General features: G+C 44.1%; 1 protein-coding gene across 1 annotated transcript in view; it reads left to right on the top strand.

Annotated features, from left to right (window-relative positions):
• Positions 1–24,521, top strand: part of CALCR (calcitonin receptor) — a 117,453-nt gene that overhangs the window by 74,036 nt on the left and 18,896 nt on the right. The window contains exons 8-11 of the mRNA XM_034759351.1: positions 2,141–2,294; positions 8,103–8,163; positions 8,254–8,320; positions 13,954–14,172. Of these exons, the coding sequence (XP_034615242.1) occupies positions 2,141–2,294; positions 8,103–8,163; positions 8,254–8,320; positions 13,954–14,172 (501 nt within the window). The remainder of the gene's footprint in view (positions 1–2,140; positions 2,295–8,102; positions 8,164–8,253; positions 8,321–13,953; positions 14,173–24,521) is intronic.

Below are 24,521 nucleotides of genomic sequence, written 5' to 3'. Positions count from 1 at the left end.
TCTCCTAGTTAATGAAGGGGGTCGTTTAAGCAAGAAGTTTTGAATGTAGTTTGGTTTATAGGTTTTAAGGGGAATAAAGGGACCCCTGCTCCCTTCCCATTCCCCTTCCAAACTCCCTTGCGAAACTCCCTGTTAGCAGCCCCTGTTCGCAAAAGCTCCCTGGTTACTTGTGCGCTGCTTTATAAATCCCTGGCCTGTGTGAATGCTCCGCCCACTGATTAAGGCTCAGCCAATTACCAGAGGCTTCTAGCTTTCAGACCTTCCTTTGAAGCTCACAGCTTCCAACTGCCAGCCACAGCACACGGTCCTTCAAACAACCAAACAGACTGACAAACACAAACTCAGCACACAGCAAGTAATCCCCAAACACAAACAAACACACCCCTCAGACAGTCACTTACCCCAAGGGTGCTGTATTTGCTCCTCCTTCACTCCCTTGCGAAACTCCCTGTTAGCAGCCCCTGTTCGCAAAAGAGAACTTTGATGCTAAAGAGGCAAATCAAGCCTAAACCCGCCTCACAGCCCAAGTAATCAGGCTGTGCCCTGGGGAGCTCGACAGAAGTCAATGGGAAGGAATCTGCTCCTTCAGCTACAGAATGGCAGCTGTCACTCCACAGTCACTACTGCAGCCTTGGTGTTCTGAGGCTCCTGTGCTTCCCTGCCACAAGCCAATGGATTCTGGCAGACACCGCAGCAACAGCCTCGCCTTTTGCATCCTCAAAACCCCCTTACATGTTGGGATGCAAGGAGCCCCTCTGTATACAGACAGAATTCTCCTCATACCCAGTGGCAATAAGATATGATTTGCAGAGAACTTGAAATCTTGACCTGTAAAGGCAACTGGCCTTGTCCTGCTCAATCCTCTCAGCTTGACTGTGCTTTATTGACTCTACCTCATTTAGGGAGAGATACAGAGTTGCTCTGCACCATTGGAACTTTGGCAGGTAGGCAGAAAATGGTAGACAACTGGACTTGTCAGGTTTCCCTCCACAACCTGTGAGCCAATGGCCGTGGTCCCATTTCAGCTTTCTAGTAGCAATGACCTTATGCAGGGCTTGTGCTCAAGCGAGTGCAAGGATTGCAGTTATGCTTAACCTCTCCTAGAGGTCACCAAGGTGAGCGAATCCTCACACCTTCCTTTTTTGAAAAGTGGCACAGAAGCTGGGCACAGTCTGGCCCTTTGTAAACACCTCTCCTCCTTTTTTTCCTCTTGTTTTTTGCTTCCGTAAGAGCAGTGGAAAGTACAGTAACGCCGCATATGCCTTTAGAGGCCCTCATCAGCATTCATGGGACATTAACCAGGAGAAACTCCCTCTGACTCCAATAGCAGTTCATCCTCAGTAGCAGTGAATTAAGAGTTCTAGGTGTGATTTACACTAGCAAATTACAGGTTTACTAGCAAATTAGGTCAGTTTAACTATATCAGTGAGGGATGTGAAAAATCCACACCCCTGAATGGTGTTAAGCTAACCTACATCCCCATATAGATAGCGCTAAGTTGATGGAAGAATTCTTCTTTCATCCTAGCTACTGCCTCTCAGAGAGGTGGAAGATCTATGCCGACAGAAAAACCCTTCCTCTCAGAGTAGGTAGTGTCTACACTGAAGCACACAGCTGTGCCGCTGTAGCGTTCTAAGTGTAGACACACCTGTAAATATGGTCCATTCCCTGTATACATTTTTGGGGATTATTAGATATAAAATCAAACAGGAGAGATGTTTATAGCTTGTAATGATTTGAATAAATGTAAAAGAAAACAGCTGAATTAGACATTTTGGCGGACTCAGTTGTTATCTCTTCTGCACAGAACTTGTAAACAGCTTTTTCTAAAAAGCCCAGACTTCAATTCTAAAACTCATAGACTAAAAATGTTTTGAAGTGTGGTTTTACCAGATCATGCTTTCTTGAATTTTGTTGCTGGCACCTGATTTTTATCAGTTATGAGAGACCTTGACTGCATTTTTCTGATTTATCAATATGTTATAGCCCTGCCACTGACATTCGCTGAAGAAATCTAGCAAATGCTAGGAAAGGTTGTCTTGAAGCTTAGCACTGATATTTTGTTTGCCTGCTTGGTTACAATTTGTAAACCATTATCTGCCCAGATCTGCAGTTTACTACTCTCCAATTTGTCTGACAGGTAAGCTGCAAAGTGCTGCAGTTTTTTCACCAATACATGCTGGGTTGTAACTACTTCTGGATGCTCTGCGAAGGCATATATCTTCACACTCTAATTGTGGTGGCAGTATTTGCTGAAGAGCAGCGTTTGCACTGGTATTACCTCTTGGGCTGGGGTATGTATTTTATAATTCATATCTTCTCGGTCACTTCTTTCCAATGTTTATGGCACTTTTATACACTAGGGACCTGATCCTGCCACCACTTGCACACATTACTAGCTTTATTCATGGGTGTGTATTAGGACCTAAGTTTGATCTCTTGGGATTTTAAATTTGAACTGGATTTCATTTATTTGCACAGGACAATGTGTGCACTCATTGTAATTAATACACACATGTCTGTGAAAGTTAATAGTAGTTGGTATCCTTGATGATGGTAGTCTTGGAAGAAATGGCCAAGTGTTGAACATGTAAATTTCTAACCCCAAACGTATAAGGTAATTTATCTAAGTATCTCAGAGCAATGTACAGATAAGTAAGTAAACATCCTCAACTCCCTGTAACTGACGTTACAAATCCATGTGCTGCAGAGAACAGATGCAACAACAATGTAAATCACATGCACACAACCTAGGAAGCCAGGTCTAGAATTCTGCTCCTTCAGCACCAGATATGCAGGCCTCTATTGTGTCCGCAAAAGATGTCCCTTGGTTGGGAGTAATAATAGCCCAAGGGGTAGCCCTCATTCTCCTCTGTTGTTTGGCCAGTAAAAGACAACACATGCACATACACACAGCCAGTCCCTTACAATGGGATGCAGACTCTTTCACTTTAAAATTATTTGCTATAAATCCAGCCCAGGTAAGTGGTGACAGAAGGCCCTTACCATCAATACTTTCTTTAGCGGGCTACAGATAATGAATTTCTGGTCTCATTCCAATTCCCAGTGAATGAGTGCCTAGCCCATATCACAAAACTCACGAACACATCTGGGAAGCGATCTTTGTCCTTTTTCTCATTTATATCCATTTCAGGATTCTTTGCCCATATCTATCTATTTCAAACCTAAGCTGCAGCTGACAGAATTTACCCTGTGCTGTCCAGCACCCTCTCTGCAGGTTTCATGTCTGCTGAGCTTCTTCTCATTTATGATAGGAAGAAACCAAACCTCACCAGGAAAAAAAATTGTGGGCTTAGGTATAAACTAGATGAGACAAAAATGAGAACTGGCTTGAACCTGCATCTGTTGCTTAATTCCTCCCCAACCACTTCTCCCATGACAGGTTGATTTAGTTGGGGTTGGTCCTGCTTAGAGCAGGGGTTTGGACTAGATGACCTCCTGAGGTCTCTTCCAACCCTAATCTTCTATGATTCTATGATTCCTTTATAGAAAGCAACAGCAGAATGCAATGCTTCGCCCCTTTCACTGGGAGGGATCGCTTCTTAAGAGTGTGGCATCCTCCTCAGCTCCTGAGCTATATGGGACTCAGTATTCCATGGATCACCACTGATCAGAGACCTTAAGAATTAAACAGCACTTAAAAGTTTCTCCCAGTTTAAGCCCCAGAGAACATCTCCTTCCTATAAATTCCAGATTAGATAGAATTCGTCTCTCCCTTTTCTTGTGAGATTAGCAACGTTCATGGGAAGGGAGGATTTTACATACTCTAGGATTTAAAAATGCATGGATCATTATGAGCCCTAAACAGCGGGAAGTTTTTTGTCCCTGGACAACTTCATAATTGGGGAAAGGTATGTGCAGCGTCTCTGTCAGTTGAATAGCTCAGCCTGCACCAGAGCAAGCACATCGGGTTTATGAATGCTCCACAGTTCAGAGTTCAGATTTATTGTGGTGGATCAGGCCCAAACAGGAGAACAGTGAAACGAATACATTTATTTTGGGGTCATGTTTAAATATTTCATTTCTGCACATGAAAAGGGAGTAACCACTTAGAAAGTACAAAAGTTGGCTGGACGTTCTAGGGCATGACTGCACTATAAGACATGCCACCATGGCACTGGCCCTTAGTTTACAGAGTAAAATGTTGTGTAAATTCTCGTTTCATGCCTAGTGAATGGGACTTATCTGTGTTTGAAAACACTGTATATGTACAACACTATATAAATATAATAATAATTTGATTTCAGAGCTGTCAATTTCAGCACTAGGCAAGCTGGGTTTATTTACCAGACCCACTAAAGCAATGGTAAAACATAGCTTTTAAAGAAAAGAAAATATCTAGGAAAGTTTCCCATGCTTCCCCGTGCAGAGGTAATTAAAATCATTGGATGGGTTCTGTAATATGCTGACCTTGAGGCAACTGTGTATTTCTAGCATGATTTGTTTGAGCAATATTGCCTTCTGAGGTCCCTTTCTTTACCTGATATTATTTCAGAGTTTTAGTAAATTACCCCTAAATCACTGGTCAGGAGAAATAGTTTCAAATGCACTCAGTTACACTCTGTTTTGCTGTTTCAAACAGCGTGAACTGCATTTAATTCAACGGGGGATCATTGGTTAGGGCTGTGCTGAAACAGATTCTTTCACAATATAACTAAAAGTGCACTCAAGCCAAACTCCATTTTGTGCCGTAGCAGGAACAGGCCTCGCTTGTAGGGATTTGTCATATTTATCACTGGTTGGCTACTTTCAGATGCTTCCTAGAGGCTATAATTTGTGATTTTTCACACAGCCCAATATAGGGGACAGCACATAGCTGCACCACTCTGAGGAATGACCAAGAGAGGTGTGCCTGGTGCCTAAGTATGCACCGTCTCCTGCAGGGCTTCTTAGTCAGCCCAAGGGGTGTATGCTCTGTTTCATCTATAAGGATGGTACAGATTGCCCCTTCTCTTTCTGGTGCACCAGCCCAGCTCCATGCCCAGGTCTGGGGAAAGAGAGATTTGAATCATGGTCTCATCTCCTTCTGTCCCTCTCTGTGTGTTTTGCTTCCTGGAAGAAGTAAAGACCAAGCAGTCTTTATTCACTGTTGCTGGTTCACCCCTCCAAACTTTGTGGAACTGCACAAGGGCAGATCACAATTAGGTCTAAATTTGGAGAGTAACATTGGAAATTAAAGCTAGATAAATATGAGCTTGCTGAACTGTAATTTACTAATGAATTTCCACTGTGACCTTAAGATGTACATTTGAATGTGTAGAGCCAAATTCTCTGTGCATATGCACCTAACAGAATAACAAAACACCACTCTCACCGTGTGTAGCACTGCACCTATAAAACCAGGGGTTTACCTGAAAATGTAAATTTTGGTATTACTAAGTGGCTCCATAGAAATGGGATCTAGAGCTATGTTCTTCCTGCTTCTTCTTGTGCATCATTATCTTTAAAAAGATTCTGCAACTGGAACATCACTAATAATGTTGTTAGTGATGCGTGAAACAGAAAAAGATCTAGTTTGCTCTTCAGTAGCTGCATTGACTCTGCAGTCCTAACTGTAGTGAAAAATTATTTTGGCAGCTGAGTAAGTGGATATCTCTTGAAGACCCCCAGGGAGCTAATACAGTGACCAAAGTGACATCATATTCACATAGCAACTTTTCTGGCCATGAGCATTCTTTGAAGGTGAACTGAACAAAGTTTAGCTTGCCAAGGCCTGAGTTCAGGTCTCTGTGTTCTCCTAAAAGCACTGGTGAGGTCACTGACACCCAAAGCAAGCAATCCAAAGAGCTACATTCCTCCTACTATAGAAAGCAATAATACTGTTTTTCAACTAGTTTACTTTGAAATGTATTAATTTTAGGGCTGTCGATTAATCGCAGTTAAATCACGCGATTAACTCAGAAAAATTAATCGTGATTAAAAAAATAATCACAATTAATTGCAGTTTTAATCACACTGTTAAACAATAGAATGCCAATTGACATTTATTAACTATTTTGGGATGTTTTTCTACATTTTTAAATCTATTGGTTTCAATTACAATACAGAATACAAAGTGTACAGTGCTCACTTTATATTAGTTTTGATTACAAATATTTGCACGTAAAAACAACAAACAAAAGAAATAGTATTTTTCAATTCACCTCATACCAGCACTGTAGTGCAATCTCTTTATTGTGAAAGTGCAACTTACAAATGTAGAATTTCTTTTACATAACTGCACTCAATAACCAATAATGTAAAACTTTAGAGCCTACAAGTCCACTCAACCCATAATACTCTGACTGACCTAGTTAAACCCTTGATGACAGGTTCACTACTTCTAAGGTACTACTGGGGTGCCAGTGTAACTCAGAGGCAAGCACTGATGGTGATTCAGTCGCTTGCCCCCTAAGAACTAGTACAGATGGATTCCAATAACCACTCAGACACTTAGCTAAAGAGAGAATTTTCCCAGGGATGGCAAGAAAAGCAGAGGTTGCAAATACCCTCGATATGGAGGCTTAAACACTTACAACTCAAAGTAAACAATAGCAGTTCTTATTTGGGCTGCTGGGGCAGTCCAGTAGAAAGTTCAGAGTCTTCAGGCTTATTGCCTGGGGTGCCCTCTTCAGCCCAGTCTTCTATTCAAAGCAAATAGGAACTCGCAGGTTTCCAAGCCAGGATCACTTAGTGGTATCTCTTTCATTGGGGCCCCTCTGTACTGGCTTCCTGCCCAGTCTCTGCTGCTTCCTCTCAAGTCCCACACAGACATGCACCCAGCAGTCACACCTGGGCTACACAGTTCCTGGTGGTTTCTCCATGCAACCAGCTTCCTTGCTGCTCCTGGCTTGACATGCCATTGCCATAATCCCAAGAACCATGACACATCCCAGGTCAGGGTCTTTACATGTTTCTGGGCTCCCTCCACACACATGGTCAAGGGAAGGGGTTGTGCAGGGTTGTTAGATAAGGTCGTTTCCTGCTTACCAGGTCCATCACAGTTTCCGAAGTAAAATAATGTATAAATTAATGCTATCATTTTAGCACAACCTCCCTTTTCATGGTTCTTAGCCTGTTGGGATGGGAAGTAACATGCAAGCAGAGGGAAAGGCTTGATTACTGAATCACCACGCTGTTAATGGTGGGGGTGGGAAACTACTGTGGCGTGGATGTCCGGAGATTCAAGGGTTTGGATGCAGGATTCTCATGACCCTCCCCCCTTCCCTCCCCCCTCTCCGATGACTGGAAAACATCAAGCCTGCTCCTTCGGTCTAGGAGGAGAATAGAGCATGACAGGTTTCCATGCCTTCAGCCCAGTACAAGTGGTTCCCTTATGCAGGATTGGCATAACAAGAAAAACGGGCCCCCTACAGCAGTCTGTCAGTGTGGTATCTTCCCCTTTCACATCCAAAGAGGACTTACATGAGCTGATCTGGAGATAGGAGGAGTCGGGATTTCTACCATACCCTCCCTACTAATGATAGACATGTGGAGTAGGGCCATCTGAATGTACTGTGGCTAGAAATCTGCAGAATTAGCAGAGTAAACACTCCAAGATCTCATCCACTTGTAAGACTCCGGCTCCACTCTATACATTTTCTAGGGCCTGAGCCTCAGCTTCAGTAAAAGCAGCCTGGTTGCTGTACTGTCATTTATTGCTCCATCACCTGGCATGCAGAATAAGTTACTGCTGTTCTGTTCAGTGGGGATTTACATACCAAGGAACCCTGCTTTCCAAGGGAATACTTCATGTAGAACTGCATGCTCCCTCTCTCTCCTCCCCAGTGTATCTGGCCATTCCCCCTTTCCCTGCAGGTGTTTCAACATGCCTGGAGTGACTGACAGCAGCTTTGAGCTGAGATTGTAGCATGACACCTCTCCATGGCTGCTTTTGACAGCAGTATCACAATTATTTCCCTCTATATCTCACAACCAAGAAAGCCATATGACCCGAAGTCAGGTGGAATTATAATTCTTTTGTCAAAGCTTTGAATTCCCATTTATATGTGATTTTTAAAAAGAAGAAATGTTATTTTTAGTGTCACATGAACGGCATGCCAAAAAATATGAAGGCTGATTTATACCTTTAATCATTGTAGGGTTTCCTTTAGTGCCAGCATCTATTCATGCTGTTGCAAGAGCCAAATACTTCAATGACAAGTGAGTATTATATATATTTTAAAGGTACTTAGCACATTTTATAGCTATGTCTAAAAACATATTTGAGTTAATGATATATTCTCCCCCCAGCTGCTGGATGAGCGTTGACACTCACTTGCTCTATATTGTTCATGGACCCGTAATGGCGGCTTTATTGGTAAGAATATTATGTTAACAGTTTAGTTACTCTTCCCGGAAATTATGCAAAATTGCATTGTATAGAAGATTCTATATCTTAAATAGGTTGGCCAAGGTTTTCAAAGGTAGCAAGTGATTTTGGATGCCCCACCTGAGACCCCTTTAAGGGACTTGATTTTCAGAGGGTGAGTGCTCAGCATTTTCTGAAAATCAAGCTCCTTCAAGGTGTCTCAGGTTGGGCAATCTAAAAACAGAAGCATCCAAAATCATTAATTCCTTTTGAAAACCCTGGCCAAGCTATTTAAATTACCAAATCTTCTATTCTATGCAGTTAACCTTACTTGAGCTAAATGTGCTGCATTATATGTGGTATAAATGAAATAACTATGTTTTAGACTAGCCTAGGCAGGGTGCTGAGACCAAGTCAATAATTCAGCATTGGTTTTCATAAATTCTGAGGCAGAAGGGAACATTGTGACCATCTTGTCTAACCTCCTGCATAACACAGGCCACAGAACTTCCCCAAAATAATTCCTGTTTGAACTAGAGCTTGGCTTTTACAAAAATATCCAGTCTTGATTTTAAAATTACCTTCCCCTAGAAACATGATAGATCTTTACAAGATAGAAAATTACCAGTAATGGAGAATCCACCACTATCCTTGGTAAATTGTTCCAGTGATGAATTACCCTTTTTGTTGGATGCTGTGGTAAAAGAAAAAAGAGGTAGGGAGCTAAACTGGGAAGAGGCTGGGGGGATAAGAACCTGAATAGAATGCTTGAGTAGGGGAAGCACAGAGTACGAGACAGCAAATCAAGGACATTGCAGCTCGGAATCCCAAGGTTGGCTTTTTTGTGTTTTTTTTTTTTTCCCACTCACTCTGTCTTGCCGCCCTAGGCACCTACAAGTTCTGCCCATATAGTAAAACCAACCCCGTAACTTCCATTAATGTTCATAGGACGTGAGTGTATGCATCAGGGAACCCATTAGTTCCACTGTCCTATTACCATAAGATACTCAAACTGGTATAACAGACCTGAACACCCTGAAATTTTGGGAAAGTTTTTATTCAAACCAAACATTAGTCCCATCACCATTTGTCAGCCAGATGCACTGTGTCAGCATCCCAACAGATTCAACATTCATTGGCTTGGGGTCTGACATCTACTTGCAGACATCCACATTATTTTTCTGAGAGATCAAATGCGATGGTGATGAGCATTGTGGAAATGTCTATAAATGAACATGGATCTGTTTCAGAGTAATTAAAAATCTTAAAATCTCGTTCTAAACCTCCTTTAAGAACTGTTATTGGATTTCAGCAATACCAAGCTGCAGTATGTGTCCTAAAAATTGTCTAGAACATAACTTACTATCTCTGTTCTAAGTTTAATTGCTCTAATCACATATGGGAAATGGAAAACTACACATGACAGTTTTGTAATATAGCATTTGTGAAAACAAGTCACCCTGCTTGATGTGGTAACAAATTTTCCTTCCTGGAATGAGAATACTCAGTGAGCATCTCCTCTTTACAATCAGTCGCAGCCAATGTTCCCGCTAATTTTTTAGATCCATGTGCGGAATTAATTTTGTTATGTGCACCGCTATGTAGGTGACATGTGGCAGGGGTGGGGCTGAGGGATTCGGAGTGGAGGTCTCAGGGCTGGGGCAGAGGGTTAGGGTGCGGGAGGGTGAGGTCTCCAGCTGGGGCTGAGGGCTCTAGTGTGGGGCCGGGAATGAGAGGTTCAGGGTGTGGGAGGGGGCTCGGGCCTGGGGCAGGGGGGTGAGGGCTCCAGCTGGGGGTGCGGGCTGTGGATTGGGGCCGAGGATGAGGAGTTTGGCGTGCAGGCTGACCTGGGGCTGGGGCCAGAGGACTCCCCCCAGTCCTCTGCCTGCCGGCAGCAGCTCCCGGGAAGAGGCACTTCTCCCCGCCGGCAACAGCTCTGGGGCTTGGGGAGAGGTGCCTCTCCCCGCAGCAGCCCTGCATGCCCCCAACTTGCTCTCCTCCCTGCCTACCTCTCTCCTTTCCCCAGATCCCTGTGGCTGCACGCCTGCGTGGCCCTTTTGTCACGGACACACAGTACTCGTGCTCTCTCGGACTGTAAGGTGGATAGAAAGCTGGCTAGATCGTCAGGCTCAACGGGTAGTGATCAATGGCTCCATGTCTAGTTGGCAGCCGGTTTCAAGTGGAGTGCCCCAAGGGTCGGTCCTGGGGCCGGTTTTGTTTAATATCTTTATTAATGATCTGGAGGATGGTGTGGACTGCACTCTCAGCAAGTTTGCAGATGACACTAAACTAGGAGGCGTGGTAGATACACTAGAGGGTAGGGATCGGATACAGAGGGACCTAGACAAATTAGAGGATTGGGCAGAAAAAAACCTGATGAGGTTCAACAAGGACAAGTGCAGAGTCCTGCACTTAGGATGGAAGAATCCCATGCACTGCTACAGACTAGGGACCGAATGGCTAGGTAGCAGTTCTGCTGAAAAGGACCTAGGGGTCACAGTGGACGAGAAGCTGGATATGAGTCAACAGTGTGCTCTTGTTGCCAAGAAGGCTAACGGCATTTTGGGCTGTATAAGTAGGGGCATTGCCAGCAGATCGAGGAACGTGATCGTTCCCCTTTATTCGACATTGGTGAGGCCTCATCTGGAATACTGTGTCCAGTTTTGGGCCCCACACTACAAGAAGGATGTGGAAAAATTGGAAATAGTCCAGCGGAGGGCAACAAAAATGATTAGGGGACTGGAGCACATGACTTATGAGGAGAGGCTGAGAGAACTGGGATTGTTTAGTCTCCAGAAGAGAAGAATGAGGGGGGATTTGATAGCAGCCTTCAACTACCTGAAGGGGGGTTCCAAAGAGGATGGAGCTCGGCTGTTCTCAGTGGTGGCAGATGACAGAACAAGGAGCAATGGTCTCAAGTTGCAGTGGGGGAGGTCCAGGTTGGATATCAGGAAAAACTATTTCACTAGGAGGGTGGTGAAACACTGGAATGCGTTACCTAGGGAGGTGGTGGAGTCTCCTTCCTTGGAGGTTTTTAAGGCCCGGCTTGACAAAGCCCTGGCTGGGATGATTTAGCTGGGAATTGGTCCTGCTTTGAGCAGGGGGTTGGACTAGATGACCTCTTGAGGTCCCTTCCAACTCTGATATTCTATGATTCTATGATTCTATGATTCTTCCGGCTCTGTACGGTCCCTGGGAGGAACCCCGTTCAGTGCGACAGCCCTTCTTGGGAGTCCACTCTCTCTCAAAGGTTAAGCCATAGGCCCCTCTGCCTTCTGGAATCGCACCTCTCTGAACTCCTGTCTCTCGCTGTGGGCCCCCTCAGGGAGTCCATTCACTCTGTATCCCCCAGGTCCTCCACCCCCAGAGGGAATAATGCAACCCTGATCTCTAGACCGGAGTGACTCTCAGACAGCGTAAAACAGAAGGGTTTATTGAGCATCTGAACGCAGCACAGGAAACTCCCTGGGCCCTCAGGCCTAGCATCCCTCAGCACAGTACATCTAGGTCTCTCCTGCATCCAGGTGAGCTCTGGCTGCTCTCTCTTGCCAGTCCAGCAGCCCCTTCCTTCCAGCTGAGGCATCCTATATCACCGTCCCCACCACTCCTCCCTGTCCTTTGTCTTCCATCCCAGGTAAACAGGTTGCTGGGCCCTTTCTCCTCCATCCTATGTCCCCCTTGTGGCTGGAATTGGTTGGTCAGGTAACCGGGGTCCTCTCTCCTCACCCCATTGTCCTTCCACTGGCCAGAGCTGGCTGCCTTCCAAGCTGGGCTGGGCCTCTTGGTCACCAGGTCACCAGTTGCTAGGATCCCTCATCTCCAGGCCATTGTCCAGGATCCCAGGTGCTAGGCAAAGTCACACCTAGTCCTCTGCAACAACAAACCCTCTCCCACCACCTTGTTAAACATGCACCACATAGGGAAACTGAAGCGCGCACACACACTATTCATGTAAAACTCTAGAAAATTCCCCAACTTCGTCACACCGTTATAGCCTGCTGCACGGCCGTGCAGCTTAGAGGGAACTTAGCTCACAGCACCGGATTTATTAAAGCAGCCTAAAAAAACTTCTGCTATCATAATGCTGAGATCTGACAGAGGGCACATAAGACTTTTCGGATTTTTAATACTCTTCTCCAGTGCTGTATATTTCAGACACCCTAAGAAAAAGATCTGTCATGTTTCTAGGGAAAAGTTATTCTTTCTTTAAAATAGAGCTAATCCAGGCATGAGAAGGTGCTTAACCTGGAGAGACAGGGTTTAAATCCCCTCTCGCGGGTGTGCCAGGGGTCAATGGTTTATGGGAGCCCCACCATCCCAGGTAATGCCTCCCCACCACCACCCCAATCCACAAGGGAGGGTGATCTTTAAGGGGGCTACTACCTTTTATTTCCTTACCCATCCAGAAAAAGCCCCTCTGCCTTTGAGGTTGTAGGGGCTGTGTTATAATAGCTGGTTTGAAACTGTGCTGAGCATAATGTGGATGTGTCATGGAAACACAATATCTGCTCTTTGCCCAGCAGAAACAGAGAGTGGCAGGCAGGTTCAAAGGAGCCACATCTTTTTATCTTGGCAGACATTTTTTTTAATCCATTGCCTGAAGGAATTCTGAAAGTGAAGGTTAGGTGATCTGAGTCAGCAAAGCCTGGGGGAAGCCTCGAGAATAAGTGGCAAGTGGGGACACAGAAATCATTTATTATTCCTTGTTAAGCAGAGCACAAATGTAAAACATTTGAGGTATTTCTCAGTAGTTCCAATACTGAAGCTTTTCTGATCATGGCTTTTCACGCTGGAAGGCCCAGATACGCTCTCTCATCTATTTATGGAGTTACAACTATTTTAATAGGTTTCAGAGTAGCAGCTGTGTTAGTCTGTATCCATAAAAAGAACAGGAGTACTTGTGGCACCTTAGAGACTAACAAATTTATTAGAGCATAAGCTTTCGTGGGCTACAGCCCATATAGCTCTGAGTAATACAGCCAAATCATTTCAGTGTTTTCAACAATCTGACAAGAGCCTATTACAGTGCAGAATCTGTGTCACTGCTATGTGCATGATATCATGCCATCAGTGTGAAAGTACATGAGCTAGCTGTACTAGAGAGATGGAAAGTCCACATTCTGCTTATACTCAGGCTGTACTATTTCCTTAGGGACCAGATGGCCTGATTTCCAGAGGCGATAAGCATGCACAGCTCCCATTGGCTTTAGCAGGAGTGCATTTGGATATCTGACCACAAATGTGAGTGCTGAGCCCTTCTGAAAATCCTGTCCTTAATGCCCCAAACCAGCAAAGTACTTAAATGCATGCTTAACTTTAAGCACGAGTTCAGTAAAGAACTCAATGGTATTCAGTGGGCATAATTTTAGTGCTTTGCTGGATTGGAGCCAGAGAGCTCAGCACTTTACGGGATTGAGCCCTTATTGCCCAAAAAGGGATTTAGGGGGCATATCCTCCACTGATGTAAATCTGGCAGTAGGTGTGCTAAGGCACCCAAGGTTTTACATAGTTTGGTCTGTATGTCAATCGCAATGAGCTGTTGTTATGAGCTCTGACGGGGCCATGAAGCTGTGTTTTGTTGTCATTGCTGGGTTTTGTATTTTAATTTGAGTGTTTTACCAATAAAGACTCTGTTTTTTCAGGTAAATTTTTTCTTTTTGCTTAACATCGTCCGAGTTCTGGTGACAAAGCTAAGAGATACTCATCGGGCTGAGTCCAACATGTACATGAAAGCTGTCAGAGCCACACTAATCCTGGTGCCCTTACTAGGAATTCAGTTTGTCATTATTCCATGGAGACCAGAAAACAGACTTGCTGGAGAAATATATGATTACATCATGCATATATTAATGCATTACCAGGTATGGAATATCATAGCAAGTTAGGTGTACATGTATTTGCCAGTAGGGTTAATTTTAGCAGAGGATTCATTTGCCAAATGCTTTGTCTCTGAAAGTAATTGTGACCTCTTGGGCTTTTTTTCTTTTTCTCCAACATTTTCACATCATATATTACCTTCTTCTGTGTCTCTATTATTAGTGTGCAAACAGTCATCAATAGCTGGGGAAAATGGGGAAAATGCTTTAAGAATTACAGAATAGTGATGTTTCTGCACTGAGTAGAGAAAATTGAGATCTCAGAGGGCTTTAAATGTTGTTCAAAGCCCTGCTAATGCAAATGTGCTCAGACAGCCTTTCCGAAAACACTGCAGAGGGGATGATATTAAATTAACTGTATGTGGAAATCACTGTGTTAAAGAAGAGATGTTAGTATACAGTGGAAGAAAGGATCAAGATGATTAAGATTCAGTTAATTATTAAATCACAATTTTAAGCTGTTTAAATTAAAATACAACTCTAACATTTTGATTTTATAAGCATTTTGAAAGAACAGCATCAATATTTCAAAAGGGTTGCCTTCTATTTTCTTTCTTTTGTACAGTAATGCATCATTTTCAATTGCTTGGCTGTCTACCCTGGCCTCAATGCATGCTGTCCATCATTCACCAGGGGTGGCAGACTTCAAAAAATTGCACTTGTGATATGAATATTAGACACTTGTAAAGTGAACAAACATTCCATTGGCCTCTACTTTTTTTTTCATGCAGAGGGTCATGATGAAAAATTATTTGAAAGTTATAGATCAGTGAGCCAGTGTGCAAAACAATTCCCCCCTCCCAAGGGGAAAGTAAAAACATAATAATTCAACTGATATCTGTGTATCAGTTACCTTAACATAGTAGGCGATATTTTCAGGTGCATGTACAATGATTATCTACCTCTCAAAATGCCTGAAAACCAGTGTACCTGGGAAACCACAAATTTGCCTGCATATATAGCAATTGCATGAGCAAAAGTCGTGCATAACAAATGCATGTGTATTTTAGGTGTTGTACCTACACCGCTGTTCTATGCCTTGCTTATCAATTATAGTTCCCAGGAAAACTACTCATTCACAACTTAAAAGTATTTGGTGGAAAATGAAATTATTTTATGTAAAATAAGCTACTTGAAAAAAACTATGTCGGATTTTTGCTAATAATGACACTCAATTCTTTGTGCAAGTAAACCACTGAATGAAAAACTAAAAATAAATTCAGGGGGCCTATATTTCCTAGATAGAAAAGTTTACAGCAGAAGCTGTTTCCACTCATTTCTTGTAAATAAATTTTGATTAATTATTTAGGAGGTGCTTATTTCAGCATGGCCAAGTGCCTAGTTAGTAGGAACAGCCAGGTGTGACTCTTAGAAGCTCCATCTTTATATCATAATTCCCATCAGACATAGTGAGAAGGTGTGTATCTTTTCCTGTCGTGGGCACCTCTGTGTATTGTCATGTCTGTGGTCTCTAGGGATACAAGTGTGCCTTTCCAAACATCGTAACTGGGTGTCAGGCTAATGATATAGCTATCTCCACTTACAGAGAGGCAATATGACCATTGGGATAATCATTTTATTTATAAAGCACCTACCAGTGCCAGCAGGGCTGTCAGGAAACAACACAGAGAATTAATACAACATCCTAATAACAAACAGTAGGAATTAGAACATACCACAGGCACCGGAAAAACCAAACAAAATCCTAAACAGAGGTATCACAGAAAAAAAGGGTAGTCTTCCACGTCATTAGAAGGGAAAACACAGCTGGAAGAGAAGTGCCCTCAAACACGGTTGTAAAGTGGGGAGGGATAAGCTGAGGCAGAGGTCCAAGGAAGGCAAATTCTACCTCCTATGGGCTTCCACAGCCACAGCTCAGTCCCCGAGCAAGTAAAATGGGTCTCATCTGCCTGACTCCAAGAGACGGGATCCCACTTGTGGATTAAAGCAGACATAGTCACTTCCGTGCAGCCCAGACTTAGGCTTGGTCCACACTGGGGCGGGGGATCGATCTAGGAAATGCAACTTCAGCTACGAGAATAACGTTTCCTAGATCGAACTAAGTTTACTTACTGCAGATCCACATGGCGCAGGAAGCTCCCCCGTCGACAGCGCTTCCGCCTCTCGGCGAGCAGGAGTTCCGCAGTCGACCAGGGAGCGCTTCTGGGATCGATTTATCGCGTCCAGATGAAACGTGATAAATCAATCCCAGAAGATCGATCTCTACCCACCGAATCAGGCGGGTAGTGTGGACCTAGCCTAAGACACATATCCAAGAGCAGGGCAGACTTTGGCACACTCATCTCTGGTCATATCTCCCATTGGTCAGTTTAGGCAGCTCCTTGCCTACTTTACTGGCTTTCTGGATCATATCCTAAGGCACCTGTCTCTCCCCATTCATTGTTTAGGGATCCTAAGTGCCAAACTTGGCTTTGTGGATCTCAGTGTGGTTCCTGTGATTTTCTAGGAACCTAAAAGTTAGGCACCACGATGCTCAGTGTTGCAACCCCCCGTTCACATAGGCACTTGTCGTGGAAAAACTTTTGTCTTTCGAGGGTGGGGGAGTTAACACCTCTGAAAGACAGAAGTTTTGTCCTTCAATTGCCAGTGGAGGCATAGCCTGAGTCCCTTCATGGATCCCACCCTATTTTCTCTAAACTTGTTCAGAGAAGTTCTACGTGACATGTCAGTCCATTATTCTGTATATCCCAGCATTCCTACCAACAGCCACCCCACTGACCACAACAACAGAAAACTTTATCTAGCATCTCCTAGTGTAAACAAATCCTGGGACGTTTGGCCAGAACTCCTAAAGTTGGTTGGTACCGAGCATTGGAAATATGAGTTACCTCGTAATTATCAATGATTCCAATAGCAGTGGTATATGGTCATAATGTACTACATAGCAACATGTACCAACATAAGTTATTTCATGAGTGCCCTGCAGTTATCTTATTATGTGATCGTTAGCTGGGTATCAAAATTCAGATTTTTTTTTTGGTAGTTTTATTATGAGTTAGAGTTTTGGATCATTTTCAGAGCATTTCTTTTACAGGTATTTCTTATAACAATCACATATTCAGAATAGTCACATATGTGATCTCTGCGTGCTCATTTTCTTCTAGCACTGTTGATGTAATTAGCAGTTATTTCTTTGTATGGTTTGTAACTTTTATGCTCGGCTCTGAATTGTTTAAATACTTGTTTTCCTGGCATCTTCTCATAGATAGTATGACAGATTTGGGGTTTGTTTGTTTTTCAATAACCCAGTATGTGACAATTGTGATTTGACATACTGAACAAACCTTCCACTTGCAACAAGTACAAGTACAGACTGCAATGCTGCAGTCTATTGTCAGAATAGGATGACTGAAGATCATGAATGACAGAGTATTTGTTCCCAGAATAAACTGTACTTTTTTCACGGGGTATTATTCCCAGCTGGAAAACAATACAGTGAGATGTTCCCTGCTAGGTTTCCCACACTAAAGGTCAATTTGAATAATAGGAGCCACTCTTGCTCTAAACTGTTCTTTCTTCTTTATGAAATTATCCTCCACACTCATAATTTTAAGCAGAAGAGGTCTATTTCCCCAAACATTCTACTTCACAGCAAACATATGCTATTCATTATCTGGGCTATGATAGGTTATTTGTTCATCTCTCAAATGCAGTGCCTCAGTATTCTCACATCATGTTTGTTACTATACATAGGCCAAAATCCTCCTAGCAGATCTGTGGAGTTGATCTATAAGTTATAAAAAGGAAACCTTTTTTTTTCCCCTCCCAATTGTGGCACTGAAAAATGGTGTAGGCTGGTGGACTCAATCACCAGCCTGGGAAAAATAATCAGCACTGCCGAGTTCAGTTCATGGTCTTTACCTCAGGGACCTGTTTATTCTCCAATACAAAAAAAGGAAACCTGGAGCAACAAAATAATGTAATAACCCTATTCTCAACTTTGATTGTGGGGCTCCCTGGGCTTAATGGACTAGACATCCACCTCAATAGGAAGTGGGCCACAGGGCTCCCACCCCCTCATGGTCCCCTGCTGCAGTCACAGAAGAGTTTATTCCTAGCCCTCCTGGTCACAGGCTCCCTTAGGGAGCTGGGGCCTTCATGTATATTCCCTAGCTGGTAATCAGACCCAATAACCTGATGCTGCCAAGCTGTGTTAGATGATTCCTAGCACCTCCCTGCTGGTCTTCTCTCAAGAACAGGGCTGGCTGCTTCCCCAACTCCTCTGAACCTTAAATCCATGTTACAAATGGCTTCTCTGCTCCAGATATGAATATCTGCTGTTTCTGCACCACAGTGATTCGAAGAGATCTCTCAAATGGAAATTTAGAGCCCCCCTCACCATCACCAATACAAGTTGTGCAGTTTCAAAATATGTGGAACTGACGATTACATAAAACAGAAGAGGTACTTCCCCCTTAAAAGGAGTATTTAAAGCATAGCAGCTATCTCAGAAGCAGAGGCTCTAGCTAGAAAGATGGACACATCTATCCAACTAAACACAGACATCCACAAATGTACGTGTCACAAAGCAAAGATTTGAATTCCAGAACATCAAGTTAATTATGGATTTTCCTTAGAGGGCATGATTTTCAAAAGCCTGTAAATTCACACTGGCAGTTTATGGAAGACATCCTGCTCCCATATATCTCATACAAAATTACAAAATGTTGTTCCTTTCACCAGCACTTAGCACTCAGAAGTCCCTTATGAGCATGAAGAAATTTCTCCACAGGACCGAAGAGATGGACTTATATGGAGAGCAAACGGCATCCCATAAAGGAATGAAGTGGTGTTCACCAGGGAGTTCGGGTGTGAATTCTGCCCTCCCTTTGTGCTTGCACTCATGCAAAGCAAATCCACACTGCCCCTTACTGCAGTCTATGTGAGATCCACAGCCCCAAGGTACTTCAGCATGTGCCTAACTTTAAGCACCTGAATAATCCTGCTGCTGTCAATGGTGATATTCACAATGTCTAAAGCTACTCATGTGCTTAAATACCTTGCTGAATCAGAGCTCCTGAAACTTGGAGTTAGCCCTTCATAAGAAATAAGATTAATTCAACATTTTGTATCAGCTTCTGAGCAAATGCTCAGTATTTAAGCACTTGCCTTGTCAAAGGACACAGCTCACAGGAGGTCACAGGCCTCAATTACATGAAGTTTGCTCTGTATTTTCTCAGAGCCTGTTTGATTTTTTTCGAGAGAGAGGCTGCCTGGAGCTTGTAAATTTAACTCCTGCTCACAAGCGGGGAGGGATAGCTCAGTGGTTTGAGCATTGGCCTGCTAAACCCAGGGTTGTGAGTTCAATCCTTGAGGGGACCACTTAGGGATCTGGGGCAAAAATCAGTACTTGATCCTGCTAGTGAAGGCAGGGGGTTGGACTTGATGACCTTTCAAGGTCACTTCCAGTTCTAGGAGATGGGATATCTCCATAAATTTAAATTGCTTTATGCAGAACAAAATTAACCATTTAAAAATACCGTGCTTCTTTGCTCCGTTTTACAATATATGCATTCATAGACACTCAGGTTTAAAAGGACAGCACTACTGGTGTTTTGTGCCAAAGCAGACAGAAACTTTTCATCCTGCCATGGAAAGCTAGAGCTATGGGGCTACTCCCGATAGGATGAATGCTTCTTTCATTTCCTGTTCTCTTTTACTTGGGTTGCTGTTCATTTTAAACTCTCTCGGTGTATTTCAGCCACTAAAAATGGCAAAAATATGTCTTCTGCAACTTGGCTATTTCTAGAGCACTATTTTTGTACAACATATTCCTACATAAAATGGGCAGTCGCGGAGGCTCCAACTGTGAGAGAATGGGATAGTGAGCGCCCAAGCACTCAGTGTCAGCCATTTCTGAGCAGGAGACCTACCATCTTCCCTCCTCACCGTGACCATCTCCCTCACCATGGCTGGTAGCAGAGACTTTACAGATGTTTTCTCTGCACCATGCCTCACATAAGTCTCTTATCTTTTTATGCCTCTCTATTCCATGCGAATCATAGGGCCTTCACCACTGCCCTCCATCTTTGCTGCTGCAGTCTTAAGCTATGTCTTCACTAATCATCAGCTATCCCTTGATACAAAGATGATGTCTGCCAGGGAGAAAAAAGTCATTGATGAGACTTATGATGGCTGAGAAATCCAATCCATGTGCTACAGGTTTTTCCACATAGATGACAGGTGGTTGCTTGGAGAGAGCAGAACTGCTGGCCAGGATGCTGTACACTTTCCTTCCTCCTCTGCTGTTTCGCAGCCTCTTGAGCAAGGCGATTCTCTTCAAAACAGGCTGAGGCTCGATGTATGATGCAATGCCATTGCAGTCTATTGCCAGGCAGCTTTTCCCAATTCATGGGGTCAATGCCTCCCTTCTAAAGATATACTTTCAGGGTGTCCTTGTAGTGTTTTCTCTGTCCCCCGCAAGTCCTCTTACCATGACTAAGTTGAGAAGAGTAGTGCTGTCTAAACTGGGGGTTAAATCAGCTTAACTACATGACTCAGGGGTGTGGATTACCCCTCAGCTATATAGAGGGGTTGACTTAACTTTTTAGTATAGACCTGCCCAGGGGCGGTCCTAGACCAAATGGCGCCCAGGTGAGGAGCATTTTCAGTGCTCCCCTCTCCCCATTTGTTAAACTTTTGAATACATTATTTTTATTACATTTGTAGCCCATTTTATTACTTTGATGCACAATATGCATGCATGATTTATCCCTGTAATGAGACAATAAATTTGCATGCTAGGATCTGTAAATCTGTATTTTTTTCATGCCATATATATAAGCAAATAAAAAATTCATTTCCTCTATGTTATAGAACCTTTTTAATTTTAAGAATAACCGAAATGTACTAACATCAAGAAATTGAACTGTGCACCAACATTGGGCGGGCCAGTATTAAATAGTGTTACAGTAAGTGACTGCCTTAGAAAGTAAACACTAGTCCTTTAGTTCAAAAGGTTGCTTTTCTTGCCTTTGCCCTTGCGAACTAAAGCACAGCGTCAGAGAAATCCAAACACTGGCTAATGGCATTTTCAAGTGATGTGAGTCTCTCAATGACCATTGTCAATCGAAGATATGTTTTAATGAGCCTGAGCTTCGAAAAGTTGCACTCACCACTCACGACTGTGACCAGCAGCGTGAGCAGAATCCTCAAAGCTATCCACATGAGGAAAAGTATCCTTCAGCTCTGCATCATGGATGAATTGGAGAACTTGGAGTGGAGCGTGCTTCCTATGGTGCAAAATGTGACAGGTTGTCCAATTCGATATAGAGGTCTTTATCATTGACATCCAAACATTCCCCATATGTCACCTCCAGTGAAGGTCCATACAGTTTTTCAAAAGTGTTTTCCTGTCTGCCAGCAGCTTACTAAGGTCAGACAAAAAGAACCCAGGTCTTTTTGTGGTGCTTCATTTGTCCAAACCTTTCCTAGATGGATACTCGAGCAGTGTCAATGAGTGAGCAAAAAAACTCTTTTTTAATTTTTCTTCTGAGCTTCCCATCACCTCATCTCTGCCCTTATAACCAAACTATCTCTTCTTCCAATGAATATGAGTTTTCTTGAAGACAGTCTCAACTCGTAAGTTGTCCTCCATTTCTTTGGCAGCAGTGATGGCATCTGTCAGGAGTGCAGTCCATTATTAGGGCATAGTACTTCACTTAGCCAAGCCACATCAATATGTTTTGAATTATTTTGCTGCATTCATGGTCCATAGTTTCTTTACAAAGTACTCGATGTAGGTGCTCACGCATGACAGCATCGTATTTCCCAAGGAGCTCTACCAAACCAAGGAAATTACCGTTATGTTCAGTGAACAAATTATCCGACGAGCCCCAAAAAGTCAAATTATTCTTTGCAAGGAAGAGGGTAATTGAGATCAGATGCTCAAGCACGTTCCTCCAATGCTGGGTTTCTACATTAATAATGTGCAGGTTTTCTGTGTCTATGCATTTACTCAGCTTGATCTTGGACTCGAACTCCATTCATTTGGAATAGGCCATAAAATGGCCGGGTGACTTTCCATGTTGCTTCAGAGCATCAGCGAAGTTATGCCAGTAATTGTACCTGGAAAGCGCAAGCAAAGATTTGGCACTCTTGTCAAATATTTTGCAACAAAAACAGACCACTTTGTCAGTAAACTAGCCAACACCAATTCAGTTTCTCACCTTTCTTGAGCACACTTTCGCAGTGTGAGTTTGAGAGGTGCCGCTTCTGCTCATTTACTAGAAACATAATATCCTCAGTTTTGCCTGACCAGTTCAAAATTGTACGATCAATATTGGCAGAGTGTAGGATGGCCAGCCATAAAGCAGGATCTGATATATCGATTTTGTGGTATGCAATTTTTCTCATTGCTGTTTCTGTCATCATGTGAGGCTGATTCTTCTTTATCATTTCCCTCCTTCTCATGTAAACTAGATTTTTATCTGTCATTAGTCTCCTTTTCATGTGAGCCACATACTTCTTTATCATCACTCTCCTTTATGCTGCCAGGAAAACTGGACTATTCTCCATCACTTTCCTCACATTTCCATCCTTATCTTCAGGTAAATCTGCTAATTCCTTAGTAATAGGACTTCCATCATCTACACTTCATTCCTCAATTTCTTCAGTACTGGGACAATCACTACTACCTTAAGCAGGGATCGGCAACCTTTGGCATGTGGCACGCCAGGGTATGCCCACTGGCAGGCCGGGCCAGTTTGTTTACCTGCTGCATCTGCAGGTTCGGACAATCGCGGCTCCCACTGGCCGCGGTTGCCGCTCCAGGTCAATGGGGTCTGCGGGAAGTGGCAGCCAGAACATCCCTCGGCCCGCGCCGCTTCCCATAGCCCTCATTGGCCTTGCCATGGTGAACCGTGGCCAGTGGGAGCTGTGATTGACCGAACCTGGGACGCAGCAGGTAAACAAACCAGCCCGGCCTGCCAGGGGGCTTACCCTGGCAGGCCACGTGCCAAAGGTTGCCAGTCCCTGACTTAAAGCCTGGTCTCTGTTGTTCTATTTCAGATATTTGCCCATCAAATTTGCCCTTTGCTGCAAATTAGATTGCAATGGAGCTTTTCACTTCCTATGCTGAGCTCCTGAAGGCTTTCTTCAGGGGCATCTTTTATTTTCTACAGGGGAAAACGGACAGTATTAGGGAGAGCAAAAGTCTATGTTCCACAGTCTTAGAGCGTCATCAAACATTATGTGTTAAGCATGGCAAAAGAAGTAACAGTATTTCTTTTATATTGTTGTGTAGATATGGGTTCTATAGCTATTGCTGGTGTCTCATTAAATATGTCCTTTGCTAGTCGCTACTTACATTCTTCAAGTCTTAAAACACAAGTACACTTATGCAATTACACAATAAAACAAGATTCACAATATCGTAGCTTCACTTCACTTCATTCTTATATCTCACTGACTGACTGGCGATTCCTCACCCCTTAAATACTCGCAAGGGCACAGCTGACAACATTCTAGGAGGTTCAAGAAAAATGTAGTTCTCAGAAAGTCTGGAAGGTTCCAGGAGATTCTACAAATGTCCAGAATATTCTAGAAGGTTAGTGAAAAATGAATCCACATACGGAATATCTGAAACATTTTATTTCAAATATTCTATTTTCTCTTTTGTTGCTAACAACATAAACAGCACCCCAAGCCTGGCACCCCTCAAGCCCAATGCCCCAGGCAGTTGCCTGGGTTGCCTGCCCCTAAATCTGGCCCTGAACCTGGCCTTAGCTTCTTCCTATGTCATTTTGATCTTTCATTTCTCCTTCTATTGTGTGTTTCCATGTTATCCTTGGTCTACCTCATCTTAGGGTTACCATATTTTGAGTGTCCAAAAGGAGGACACTCCACGGGGCCCCGGCCCCGGCCCCAGCCCCGCCCCCACCCCCGCCGCCCCAACTCCACCCCTTCCCCAAAGTCCCCACCCCAACTCCGCCCCCTCCCCTGCTTCCCACGAACATTTGATTCGCGGGAAGCCTGAAGCAGGTAAGGGAGGGGTGGGGGAAGGAGGCGCAGCCCAGTCTGGATCCCCGGCATCTCCAGCCTGGGTCGGCTCGGGCCCTGGGGTGCCGGTCCCGGGCCAGCCCCCGGCCAAGCACCCCCGGTTCAGCACCCCCAGCCCGGCCCCCAGCCCCCGGCTCGGCACTGCCGGCCCGGCACCGCTGGCCCGGCCCCAGCCCCCGGCCCCCAGCACCACCGGCCCACCCCAGGCCCCCGGCTCAGCACCGCCGGCCCGGCCCCGGCCCCCAGCACTGCCGGCCCGGCCCCCGGCCCCTGGCTCGGCACCGCCGGCCCGGCCCCCGGCCCTCAGCCCCCCC

Source organism: Trachemys scripta, chromosome 2 (genome assembly GCF_013100865.1).
Source record: "Trachemys scripta elegans isolate TJP31775 chromosome 2, CAS_Tse_1.0, whole genome shotgun sequence".
In the NCBI taxonomy this organism is placed as follows: domain Eukaryota; kingdom Metazoa; phylum Chordata; order Testudines; family Emydidae; genus Trachemys; species Trachemys scripta.
Note: the sequence above shows the minus strand (reverse complement) of the source record. Positions and strands in the feature narration are given on the sequence as shown.